Source organism: Diadema setosum, chromosome 20 (genome assembly GCF_964275005.1).
Source record: "Diadema setosum chromosome 20, eeDiaSeto1, whole genome shotgun sequence".
In the NCBI taxonomy this organism is placed as follows: domain Eukaryota; kingdom Metazoa; phylum Echinodermata; class Echinoidea; order Diadematoida; family Diadematidae; genus Diadema; species Diadema setosum.
The window spans coordinates 32,606,908-32,621,461 of record NC_092704.1 but is presented as its reverse complement, the minus strand read 5'-3'; the positions used below and the strand labels follow the sequence as shown (position 1 = coordinate 32,621,461).

Below are 14,554 nucleotides of genomic sequence, written 5' to 3'. Positions count from 1 at the left end.
TGATAGTTATAATACTAATAATAACAATAATGATGATAATGTACAGCCTGAAGCAGAAGATTAAGAAGGACATTAATGATTATGATAATAATGATAATAAAAATGTACAGTCTGAAGCAGATAAACGGGTGGTTCTATGATCCATCAAACCAAGGTTTGGTGATAAAAACAAAGAGAAGAGAGCAAACGAAGACGAAAATATTTTATTTCTCTCAGCACAATAGTTACAAAAACACTAGGGGTCTACATATGAAGTAGTCCTACTCAGCACAAGATTACGTATGTTAGTGCAGGGAAGCAGTTTTGGACAGTTTGCGCAGGAATGTCTTCGGAAATGCTTTTTATCAAGAGCAGAAAAATGGGGGAAACAGATTTTTACAATTCCTAACAAATTAACATTTCCGCCTCCCTTGGTTGATCATCCCTGTATTATGACTCTACTCTCTCCTCTCCCCTAAATAATAATAATAATGTTAGTAATAATAATAATGATAATAACAATAACAATAATACACTGAAATAATGATAATAATACAATAGGCCAATGCAATAATGAATGGGGAGGGGGTGCTATGATCCATAACTTAAGAGTGGGCGGAAGAGACACAAACAGGTACTGGATTGTTTTTATGTTTAAAATGAAATAGCAATGATGATGAAGCTATTTGAAACGTCTATCAGTCCTAGAGAAAGCTTGACATGACGGAAAAAAAGATATTCACTATCCTTGATCGATAAACTTTTTTCTTTAATTCCCTTGATTCATCCCCATGCAATGAATAATATAAAATAATAATAAAACCGAATGACTATGATCTCCCCTCCCACAAAATAACAATAACAATAATAATAATAATAATAATAATAATAATAATAATAATAATGCTATTTATTATGATGATAAAAACAATGAACAGTATCAATGAGATAAACGGGTGGTTCTAGATTCATCAAACCAAGTGATGATTATGAAAACAGAAATGAGGGAGCAAATGAAGACGAAAATATTCTTTGTGTATTTCTTCTCTCATAACGTGGTTGAAGAAATATTAAAGAAAAAATACGAAGCCCTGAGACCCGTGGATTCCCACGGTGCCTAATACTTATAAAACCTAATGACTATGATCCCCCTCCCCAAATAACAATGATAATTATAATAGCAATATAACAATAGGGGCCTGAGAATAATAATATAATAATAATAATGATAATGTATAGTCTGAAACAGATAAACGGATGGTTCTATGATCTATCAAACCAAGTTTTGGTGATTAAAAACAAAAAGGAGGGAGCAATTGAAGACGATCAAAAATATTATATTTTTCTCTCATACCGTGGGAAAAGAAATAGGAATGAAAAAAAAAAATGCTAGGCCTTGAGACTAGCCGTGGAGTCCCTCGGGTGCCTGCGTGGATGCAAGAGGAGGGGGTGTAATTAATATCAAAGTCATAGTGTCAATAGTATCTCCCCATTCCGACGGGAAGAATCTGTGGGCAGAACTTCCGGAGAATCTCATAAGCGTTTTTGGTAATTTTTCCCTGAATGTTTGTTTTTGGGTTTTGTTTTGTTTTTTGTTTGTTTTGTTTTTTGTTTTTTGTTTGTTTTGTTTTTGTTCTGCGGGGGTGGAAATGTGTGTGTGTGGGGGGTGATGGTCATGGGTAGAGGAGATCGAGCACAAGTAACGAAAGAATGATAAAAAAAAAGTCTTTTTAGTTTTTATTTCATCAATAAAAATGTGCAAAATCGTATCTATTAGAAAAAAACAACAAACAAACCCTCAGACCCGTGGATTTCCACGGGTGCTGCTAGTATATATATATATATATATATATATATATATATGAAGAGTTTGTTTGCAAAAACCGATAAGTCCATATTTGTCAAAGATATTTGCGATTAAAGGTCAAGAAAAATAAAGAGAATAATAAGAAAATTTTTGCTTCTTTTGACCATAACTTCAAAAATGTACCTTTACATGTAGTGACCAATATATCATTTAAAAGGTATTATTTTGTACTTTATGACAGAGACCGTACTTCAAAATCTTCAAAAAATGACTTATCGGTTTTTGCAAACAAACTCTTCATATATATATATATATATATATATATATATATATATCACTAAAAGTAAGCGCTGATACGTGAAATTGATATCAACCCTAAGATGAAAATGTCACACTAATCATAACCTGCTCAAATTGCTTGTATTTTTACAGGTATTTTCAACGTAAAAGAAACATTTCCGCATTCTACAAAAAAAAATCATAAATCAAGAATACATAAACTTTTGGCTATCTTGTGATGAATCACCTGATCATCGACATACATCACGTGATTGTGATAATATCATACGTTCCCTTACATGAGGTTTTATTCATTATAATGAATATCACAGCTAGAAAGCGAAATAAAAAAAAAAAATCTAGATTGTTAACCAGCAATATCCTACCGAATTACATGTATGACAAGTACATTGTAATTGTATCTTTATGCAGGTGCCTCAGAGGTAGTCGTCCGATCATCGAGTCTCGTTTCTGCAACCCCGACCTACTCCTTTCGTGCTGGTAAAGACATCGAGGAAGTAGCGACAGGAAATGGGCGAGAGAAGGACCGGAAGAACGTGTCACCTTCTTTCTGGACCACCTTAGCCTGTACCTTCAACAATCATTCTACAAATGTTCTACGCGAAGTGCGCGAATTTTAACGTTGGATCGAAATGCCCCATCGAAATATCATGCATTTTCTGCATGGGATGAACATCGCTACCCTTATTTGCGAAGTCTTTTAACGTCGTCGCAACAAGACGTTTCCCGCCATTTATGAACTGCGACGAATGTCTCGTCATCCGTTTGTAATCTTCAGTTTCGTGCTCGATCTCGCGAAGTGTTCACCATGGCAGATTTCATGTCGTCTGTCGTAGCAAACGCCAGCATGGAGCAGGAGAATGAGATGGAATTCGAGTTCTGGGTACCATCTCATCGCGTCCTGCTAGCCACTCTCCTCATCATAATAGCAATTGTGGGTTTCCTAGGCAACGCGTTGGTCATCCTTGCCGTAGCATTATCGCGACGGTTGCAGACGGCAACGAACGTTTTTGTGATCAATCTAGCGTCAGCCGACATCATGATTACGCTGTTACTATGGTTCCATGTTGTCACGCTGTGCAGTTTTCACGGACTACCCTTCTCAGTGGCTGTCTGCAAATCGATAGCTGGTCTATCGCTCTTGTGTCTGGGATCGAGTGCCATATCCCTCACGCTAATTGCTTTTAATCGATACTTTCTCATCACTCACAAGCCGACATCATATATCAAAATATACACGCCTCTAAATATTGGCTTCATGGTTGCCTGGACTTGGATTTACCCTGTCTTGATGATTGTAATCGGTACCCAATCAGGACTGGGTGATTTGGGTTATTCCCGTCGTTACAAGGTATGTACTCAGGATACTTCACACGAGAAGGCAGACTATCTTACACTGCTCGGTGGGGCATCCGTGCTTATACCGGCAGTTGTGCTCATTCTTGCCTGCTATTCCAAGATTTATCTCCACGTCCGGAGCCATAATCGACACCTGTATCGCTCAAGGAGTATCGAAGGAATGTCCGATATCACGTGCACGACGGCCGCTGCTAGTCCCGATCAAAATCGCCTGTCGCGACCGCCTATATCGCCAAACGAAGCAAGTGCCCAATCGAACGAATCCGATCACCAAAACGGCGGCACGAATGGATTGGCTACTGTGATATCGCTCGAACGCAAACGAGCAAAAAAGGCGCGAAAGCAGCAGGTGGAGATCACGAAAAATCTCTTCATCGTCGTCTGCGCCTTTCTGATCTGTGTCTTACCTGCTGCTGTCGCAAGTACGATTCCTTCTAGTGACCCTGCGATACCTTGGATATCGCTTATCCTCGTCTTCAATTCATGCATCAATCCCTTTATCTACGCATCCAGACACCCAAACTTCAAGACTGTCTTTAAGAGCATTTTATCTTGCCAGTTCAACTCAATACCAGACGGAAGTTGGCGAACCAAACGATCTCGATCACTATATCGTTCTCAAAAGTCTTTTCGTGTTTAACTTCATGAATGTCTATAGAGTTTGTCGTAATCTTAGACAAACAGGTCGTATCACCGCGATCACGTTTGCACTAGTCAAAAAAATATATATATATTTTTAAATTTTATATGGACTGATATTTCTTTGAAAGTTTGGGCTGTCTTCTGTGGAGTCATAGATAATTCATAATGGCAAATCTAGATATAACTAGTCATGCTAGTGACAACATTTTCTCTTCGCATCATCGTGCAATGAGAAAATAAAAATCCTTGGAGATTGCACCACAGTGAGGAGCTTTCTTCACTCATACCCACATTTTGTTCAGGTAATCTGAATCAAATTTCAGAAGTATACGCCATGTACTATAATCCGACTTGCAGCAGTACGCATAAGACATTGTTTAAAATGGAATGTCCTTGGTGTTAGTGGTTTGTCTATAATTTTGTTAATCCCATCTTTTCAAGCACATTTAAGTCAATCCCGATTCACTTATTATTTCATAAATTTGCAAAGTATTTCATTACTTGCACAAACGATGGAAGCCCTCGTGGGGGAAGTTTGTCTCGCGAAACTGGTTAAATGCCAAAGAAACTTTACAGCGAAACTACACTGCCTGTTCAAGAGACTTGAATATAAGTCAAGTAAATCTGAAGAAAGAAAAAATAAAGAGAAACTAAGACTGGATACAAAATTCATTAAATGTAAAGGGTATTACGAACTCGCCAATTGAATACTGATGCATATCATAATCTCATATTTTTCGGATATCCATTCCTTGTCTTCATCATTCCTAGATTGATTTATCTTTCAGGAAAAAAACAATCATGAAATAATGCCTTTTTAACCGTAATTCATCAACCGCAATTTTCTGTCCTTGTTACTGAATATTTATAACTCAAGAATAATCAGTTTTGATGGACTTTGATTTCTTCTAAAACTTTATTTTAAAGCAAAAGGTTTTTGAGGCCATATAGCTGCATTTATGACTGACAAATATTAATAGTTCTTGAATACATGTGAGTCGTTTAAAATTGTCCATTAACTTTCCATGACTAGTCCGAATTTGATTTAATTCCAACGATATTCACAGATTTGTCTGTTATGATTTTACTCCTTATCAAAGTTTATTTTAACATGGATTTTCATTTCATACAGTAGGTCATCTGCATATCCATGAATATATAAATTTGCCGAAACATGCTCTCCAAAGTCGACATTAAATTTTCTAATGTCATTAGAACATTAAAAAGTTTCAATATTTGTCCTCACGTTACGAAACGCAATTTGCCATGCCATCAACTCGTTTTACATGATCAGTTACACGTTTGGATTTTATGAAAGACTGGAGGTTTTGTCAGCATAATTATGCAGAATGAATGTGGGGGGGCAATGCACAAAATACTTTAATTTTCACTGATTGGCAAGTATATAAACGATATCCGCTGAAATTTACCCCACCCTAATGATATGTTATGATACCAGTGCTGGAGGCACCTATGAATGGTTTTGACCAATAGCTAGCCAATTACCACACAATATTTAACTCGGTTACAGCTCGTTATTCCGAAGGTTCGTTATTCCGAAGGCTCTTCAGTCCGAAGATTCGTTATTCCGAAGGTTCGTTTTTCCGAATTTCATTTTTGGATTAACAAATCTTCGGAATAACGAACCTTCGGAAAAACGCCACAAATGTTCGGATTAACGAACCCTTTTTCATTTTCGGATTAACGAACCTCTATAGGTATAGGGAATTTTTGTGTTTCAGATTAACGAACCTTCGGAATAACGAACCTTCGGAATATCGAACCTTCGGAATAACGAACAGCACCCATTTAACTCAGTATGTCAGTTCTCTCGTCTCTTGTTGACAGTGTATGTGGTATCTTTTTTTTTCTGGTACTTTGTGGATGAAAAAAAAAAGAGAAGGGACTTAAATCTTTGTCACATCTTCATGAAAATGCAAGTTTAAAAGACAGGAAAAATATTCATTCATGCCGTATATGTGGAACGAAATGAATAAATATCGCAAGATCTTGTGCATTCGGAATAAAGTATCTTTGTGTCTATAATCATGTCATTCTTTACAAGTCGACGAGCCATTCACGGAAGTTGGAAAAAAAAACCCGATATGATAAGCTGGTTTGGGCATTCTGACTTCAGAATAATTTTATGTCTGTGTCTGTCTGTCTCGCTCTCGGTGTGTGCGTGAGCGCGCGCGCGTGTGTGTGTGTTTGTGCATGTATGTATGTGTGTTTGTCTTGATGTCTTTGTTTCTGAGTTGGTATGCTTTCCTTGGGCAGATGTCTCATGATTAGCTGTAACTGGGACACGCAGAGCCGCATGAGTATTATTCTTTTTTCAATTTTTTATTCCTTGGATGGAGTGCAATTTCATCCCTCGTCGGACTGGAATTCTGTGCATTAAAAAGTCAAAACAAATATTACATTACATTTCATTAAACTCCGACTAAAAATACGTACATAACAGAATTTATAAATCTTTACGTATTTTCCCTATAAAAAGGGTCAATAAAGAGACATCAAGCGCAACCATTATATACAAATTAGATGAAGTGATCAAGGTATACCTCATCGACCATAATTATCACAAATTTTCCCTTGAAATTGAATTAGAAAAAAAAAGTGCATAGATATAATCTAGATAAATATTCAGACTCTTTATCTTCAGAGTATCATTGTGATGCAATAAAAAGGCGAGACAGAGACGCTTAGGGGGTGACGAAGTAGGGGCCTAATAGTTGATAAATTACCGAGCAAAAGCGTTGTACGAAATTTTTGTGTGAAAACCAAGCTAGGAGACTTTGAGGTGACGACATCATCACTTCATCACTTTGAAAACAATGTCGGGAATATACATTTCAGTGAAAATGCGTGAAACATTCAAATTTGATATAGATAGCCATATCCTACCCCATGCCATTCTCTTGTTTGATTTTTAGCTTCCTCTCATACAGTACATTTGCAATAATTGTTCACCCAGTTCAAATTAGGATATATAGACATACTGATTGAGTAAATTAGAAGAATAAAATGACAGAAGTTATATCAAAATAGAACTTGTTTTAATGAAATTCGCACATGTTTACGAGTCAGTAACCATTTGTTGAAACAACATTTTCAAGTTAGAATGGAACTAAAATTGTCATAACCTTACAAGTATCCCGCTATAAACTGTACACAAATCTGCATTAACTTTTCCTTTTCGCCATTTTCAACAAAAGCAGTTACTGTTTATCGATGTAAACATGCTCAATGTTACATATCCAATGACTTTCCCTATATATTATGTATTTGGTATGTGTTTGTTGGTTATGCTTAAGAAAGATACAGAAAAATGTAGCTGCAAATAAGTTTTCAATAACCATCTATTTAAGAAAAGGAAAGAGGCTTTAATTAGATACACTTTGGCGATTGTAACGTTTACAGGAATAGAATCACTTTTAGACAGTTGCAAGAAAAGCAGTCCAAGATGATAACATTTGAAATGGGATACAACAGTGAAATGAGTAAAGAAAATTAGAAAGTGGGCTTATAAGAAAAAAAAAATAATGAAGAGAAAAGGTGTTTTTCACACACTTTACCGTTTTTCGGCTTCATAACAAAATCAGTCTACTGTCATTTCCAGTCGAAAATTAAGTTGAGTTTATTTTGAGTTTGTTTCCACTTTGTTCATATTTTCCAAATAAGATACACAATCAATAAATCAAATGTCTTGCGGCTACAACAGAAGTGTAAAACTTTGGCCTTCAGCATGAAAAGAAGATAGCAAAGTTTATAAACTTCTTGAGTAAACCCTACCCAGTATTCTGCACATTAATTCTGAGGGAAAATAAAAGGAAAATATGGTGAAACCAATTCAAAAGCAAATATTCATAGTTTAGGTCTCAAAGAACAAAACAAAACAACTGTAAAAAGCAGAACTTATTAAAGCATAATCATTCTGACTTACAAAATAATCGATCAAAAAACAGACATACATGGATGTGATAGAAGGGGAAAGAGAACATAACAAACCCGTTGAGGACGGTTTGATTTTGCTATACAACACGCATTTCCCATAGACCCTTGCCCGAGTATACTCGGGACTCGTCCTCAATATGATGGCTTGTGAAGAAACGTAAGGATGTTAAGGAAAACCCCGAGGAGTGGTGGTCAGAACGTCTTTGTCTGCCAGGAAGTGGGCATCACCTCGGGCGAGTGTTTGGTCAAGTTTTGTTGTGAAGCTGATGACCAGTGGACTGTCGGTAGTACTGAATACTCCAGAGAAATGTGTCCGTGATATTAGTTAAACAGAATCGTACAAGAAACATGGTGAAAATTAATATACTGAATATATCAACATCAATATATGATGATATAATTGGGATTTGTATCATACTGTATACGTAACGAACAGACATCAGACAGAACCTGATGTTTGTGAGAAAATAGTGTAATATTCTCGGGCATCTCGGAATCAAAATGATTTCTGCCTACGCTCTGATAGGTAGGCATTATGAATACTTAGATGGAAAGATAGATGGTGAGAAAGAAAAAAAAAAAGCATACATCTGTCTCTATATGAAATGACAGTGTAGAAATCAGACATCTATGAGAGTGTGTAGCAGCTCTACTTCTTTCTTGTCCAAGATGTTTTGGCGAGAGATTTTTGTGGACCATGGATCCTAGTGAGTGCACGCCAACCGGTGACATTGTCTTGAATCCTTCTGAAGAGGGCGCTGTCAGCCTAGCGTCCATGTGAAATAAACCTTCAATACCAGACTGTAGCAGAACATGGAACCTTGCACATTAGTAATCGCACGAGACAAATTTTTCTTTTCTTGTCTCCTTCTTCTCCTTCCTCTTCCTGTTCTCTTTCCTTCCTTACTTAATCAACTATCTTGTGGGCAAAAAGACCATAGTTGTCATGTTTCCATGTACACAAAAAATGTATGTCCATGGGATAAAAAATAGTAACAACTAGACTCGGAATTTGTCAACACTGACAAATTAGGTGATCCGATCTATTTGGAAATCAATGATTTGAGTCCTGATCCCAATAGGCATGACCATACAGGTTTCATCTGTGTTGAGAGGACATTGGCCATGTGATGTTTGGAGTCTCATTTAGAAAAGGGAGTCAGACCTGCCATCTTCGGTACCGAATTCCGTATGCACTAACGAAGATACAGAATGAAGTATATTTGACCTTTGACCCCATTTTGCACACCAAAGATGACATCTGAGCAAAAAGTAGTTATTTTGTGAAACGATTCTTGTAAAATGGTCCTTGCGTGTGCAAAATATGGGAAAGATAGGACAAGTATTCACCAAGATACAGGATGAAACATTTATGACCTTTGACCCTAATTTACATACCCAAGATGGTGTCCGATCAAGTAGTTGTTATTTTATGAAATAATGTACGTGACATGAACTAAACATGTGCAAAATATGGGGGTGATAGAGGCTGTTTTTCTTGTGTTATTGCAAAGAAAGTTGCAGAAAGAAAGAAATATCTCAATACATCGAAGATAAGCTTTAATGTCAACCAAGTTTTTTTTTAAGCATGTTCCAGACATCGTATGAAAAAATGAAAGGTACGTAAAGATAGCGCAAAGTCTCAGCTACAACATATTAAAATCTGGGAGAAATTCACCGAAGGGTAAGTGAGCTAGTGCTCGATAAAGACAATCATATCAACGTTCACATCTAGAAAAATTCCCTCCCATAGAGATAACACGTCATAACGAAGATACAGAAAAAAGTACATATGACCTTTGACCCCACTTTGCTCAGACAAGATGACATCTGAGCAAAAAGTCGTTATCTTGTGAAATGATCCTTGTAACATGGTCTTTACGTGCGCAAAATATGGGAAAGATAGGACATATATTTACTAAGATACAGGATAAAATATTTATGACCTTTGACCCTAATTTACATACCCAAGGTGGTGTCCGATCAAGTAGTTGTTATTTTATGAAATAATGTACGTAACATGAACTAAACATGTGCAAAATATGGGGGTGATAGGGGCTGTCTTTCTTGAGTTATTGCAAAGAAAGTTGCAGAAAGGAAGAAATATCTCAATACATCGAAGATAAGCTTTAATTTCAACCAAATTTTTTGACATGATGCCGACGTCATATGAAAAAATAAAGGGCACACTTACGATAGCCCAAGGTCTCAGCTACAACATACTAAAATTTGGGAGAAATTCACCCAAGCATAAGTGAGCCAGTGCTCTATAAAGATAGTCATGTCAATTTTCCTTTCCATAAAAACTGCACTCCCATAGAGATAACACGTAAACTGGTCAAATTTGACAAGGTTACATTCAATCCATTTTTACGAGGTGATGCCATTATCCAATCAAAATTGTGTTATAAAATTTATGAAAGAGCATTTAATAAGCTACAACATACTGAAATTTGGGTGAAAATGGACAAAGGATAAGTGAAATACGCTCGTGTGAACTTGAAATTTGATGACGTCATTTTGAAAATTTACTTTTTTTACTTTATTAAGAAATTTGATATCTTTTAATCATTTTTTCAGTATCGCCAACCCATGAAATGACATGTACCAACTCATCAGCTTTCAAAATATGTAAAGAAAATGGGGGGTCACCGTCCATCCTGACGAGTAAAATCGGATTTAAAATTGGCGGTTTTTGGCATTGTTGCACTGTATATCGCCATTGACGCGCGCGCGGAATTTCAACTTTGACGGGCCCGTATGACGTTATATTGAGTCGGATTGACTTGAAACTTGGTAGAAATATTCCTTGACATTTCAGGCATCTGATTAATGTGAAAAAACGGGAAATTTCTATTGCATATGAGCTGTGCGTGCGTATATGTGCGCGCGCGTACGCGTCCGTCCAATTTTGTTCAATTTTTCAAAAAATGCTCCAAATGGTCTGAAACGTGTGCAAAAAAAATTTGAGCTCGATTTGAGCATACAAATATTTCAACGCGCGCGTACGCGCACTTTTCAATAATAAATATGAATTTTGATAATATGAGTAGAATGCGCTTGACTTGAAATATATGTGACGTAAATTTCATTGAAAAATTCCTTTCCATTAATGAGATATGCATGAAAATGTGTTTTCATATAATGACGTCATAGTGACGTCACGGTCGACTGATCACTATGATTTTACTTGCGCTGTCGTCTTTGGGACATGATACATACATGGTATAATTTTGAAATTGATAGGAACAGGACTTTCTGAGCTAACCTCTGCACAACTTTTGGGGAGAAATAAAGAAAAAGAAGAAGAAGAAGAAGAAAGAATCCGTACAGAAACAGAAGGTGATCCGAGAGGATACTCGGATCACCTAATAACAAAACGATGCGAAAATCAAGGACTACAGTACTTCTCTCATAATCATTCTTATTTTTGACAACCAAGTTTTTTAGGCACTGAACATGTTGAACTGAACTGAAACCTTATTTGAGCCAACGCGTTATAAGATTAATGAGAAATATTAAACAGTTGAAAAGACATAAGCCTGAGATGTGTGAAGCTAATTTAGCAGGCTGGACTGGCCATGAGTAATCTGAAACATCCTTTGACTGATTTTCTGTATCATGTTTGATGTAATAATGATAAAAAGTTTTAACGAAAAAAAAAATCACCTCATTGTGGAAGTTTTCCGTGAAGAAACAAATAAATGTCGGTAGATCAACGCCGAATCAACGCATAGTTGTCAGTAGGACGAACATGCGCTGTGTCAATCCGGCAAGAGCAAGATGATAATAACAGCAAGTAGTTGTACCTATCTATCACGCATAATCGAAGAAAAAGGGCTAATTTGTCACTATTGAAAGACAGCGACAGAAGGGCTTATTGACATCATTTATTCAGCCACCGATAATAGTTTTTTTTTTTCCCCTTGCATTCATGACGTCACAGTGGAAATGGCGCAGCAGGACTTCCGAATTGTCAGATTTACCGTGTCGTAAATTTATCCCCTCTGCAATATGGCCTTGGAGTATATATTGAGAGTTTTATATTACATTAGGTAATAACTTATATTATAGGAACCTCAGTCCCTCATCATGTATTTCATTATTATACGCACTAACTTATACAGTGATCTCTGTCCTCCGTCTGCCCAGAGTTCAATGTGAGAGTCAGTTCTTATCCTTACAGCGCCCCCTGTTGAGTGTCTACAGTAACTAGTGTAGAGCAAAGACGGCGCTCTGTCATCTTTGGTTTAGAATACTATACACTTGTACAGCGAAGCACCTCCTGAATCGTGTGGTTTGGATGTTTGAAAACTGTTAACTATGTTCTTGAAAATTCCGATTTTATATTAACATCCTGAATACTTTTGAGAATAAGCAATACAGTTTCTGTCTTTCTGTAGCAATGATAACGAAACTAAACTAATTTACGGAAAAGTGGTGGTTTTGGGGGTTTCTGACCTATGTGTTTCCCTGCTGGATTTGTCTGTTAAACACGATGTGTTTTGATACCAGTCCTGTTTGCTTTGTATTAGATCATAGACCACTAATAAGTTTAGTCTACGTTACAGACTATATGTATGTAGGCACCTATCAACGGATACGACAATCACTTTAAAGGTCAAGTTCACCTTCATTATGCATGTGAATTGAGAGATTGCAGTAATGTGTGTTCTAATATTGCTGCATTGCACTCAATCCACATGTAGGGCCTATGTGACGGTGAACTTGTCCTTTAACATCCAAGCTTGACATTACCTGACTGTCAGACATAAAAAAAAAAAACTTATGTTTTTATACAACTTCGATGACAACATCAGCAACACTAGCAACTACATAACAACACGAAAGCATGCAGTAACAACATTAATTTCGGTCCCCTTACATACTCAGGCTGGGGCTACATGCGGAACAGGAACACACATTTTTAACTAAAAACAGCAGCAACAACAACAACAACAACAACAACAACAACGATAACAAACACGAAATGGATAAATCGAGAAAAAACAAGCAAATAAACAAACCAGAAAACCCATTACGTTCGAGGGTTCCGCCCCTCCCTCTCATACACTAAAATTAGAAGAAAAAAAAAACCCACAAATGTGCCGCGGCCTTATCTGCATGTAAGTCAGTCCGCTTTCAGTATGATAATGGACAAATTATAAATAAATATATTCGACATTGGCAGCTTTTAGTCAGATGACTGTAGCATACTATTCTCTAAATCGAGCTGAATGCATGTCATCCTAATATCACAATGGTTTATTCATGTATTGCTACGTTTTCCTTGGAGGACGATTTCAATGAGTGGAATGAATTAAAAATGATGAATAATAACACAGAATACAGCATTTGGATTGTGACCATCTTCCATCGTCCCGCAATAAAAGATAGATTTACCATCCAATTAGATACGTTTCAGACTAACACCAGAGCAAATTAAGATGCATTCCTTCGATGTAGCAAACAAACGTTATTTGGGTGTTACAATTTTCTAAAATTGATAATTTTCAAAAGTGTGCTTGACTTGACGCATTCGCGGCGCGCTCGTCACAAAATTACAATTATGTTGCGAATGTTTTTGATGTTCAAAATGCAAGGGAAATAATTATGGTCTGGGCTACAAAGACTACTTTCACTCGAGGATGAGAATCAGACAGTAGGCCCTATCTTTTGCCTCAAAAATGAAGACTAGAATAATTAGCGGAGGCGAGTAATGAGATCAACGCAGAGAGCGAGTCTCCCCGGCCTCACCCGTCCGCATGAGCGATAGCAAGTCGATGCCTTAATGGTCCCTTGGGTGGCTCACCAAAGCTCTCTAGAAAATTGCTTCGATACCTAGTCAGGAAAGAACACGAACCCATCAGAGTCTATCGCCCTTGATTTCCGAGAAAATTGGGGTGGAGAAGGACGATGGAGTTCGCCATGTTTTGCATTTGGTCAGGGATTCATGGTAACGAGAACGTGGACAGTTCAATCAGGGAGGGGGATGAAAGGTCTCTCTTCCACGACCTCCTTGGTTCAATCAAACAGCGTAGGCCTCCTTCATAATAATATGGGGTTAACTCATTATCATTCTTAAAGCGATGTATAGTATTGGTTGAGATGAGGATCAGTTTTTAACATTTTGTGATAATGTTAAAGAGCACGCAATAGAGGAATTCAAAGTTTAGTTGATGAAGATCAGATTTGAAATGGCTGAGATATCCAAAAACCCCTGTAGAACAAAGCGATCCTAATAAAAGGTGGGTCCCACATTTTATCAAGATTGCTTTGTTGTGGATACCTTTGAGCAGTCATTTGAAAACCAATTTTCATCTAATAAACTTTGAATTCCTCTGAGAACTACACGTTCTTTCCTATTTCATAAGAGGTTTCTCATTATCAAAAAAAAAAAAATCATCATAAAAAAACATTGGAAACCTAAAGCCCCATCTCAGCCAAAACTACACAAACCCTTTAAAGGCATAATACGGCCATTTGCAGATGAAACAATACCCAATATTG

At 36.9% G+C, this 14,554-nt stretch overlaps 1 protein-coding gene across 1 annotated transcript; it reads left to right on the top strand.

Moving 5' to 3' along the window:
• Positions 1–2,894: 2,894 nt before the first annotated feature.
• On the top strand, positions 2,895–4,251 carry LOC140243871 (melatonin receptor type 1A-like). Its single transcript, XM_072323544.1, has one exon. The coding sequence runs from the start codon at positions 2,895–2,897 to the stop codon at positions 4,083–4,085; it is 1,191 nt and encodes a 396-aa protein (XP_072179645.1). The 3' UTR covers positions 4,086–4,251.
• Positions 4,252–14,554: the final 10,303 nt, after the last annotated feature.

Bases quoted from the DNA above. Each gene is read 5' to 3' on its own strand.
- LOC140243871 (XM_072323544.1), top strand. From the start codon at position 2,895: ATGGCAGATTTCATGTCGTCTGTCGTAGCAAACGCCAGCATGGAGCAG.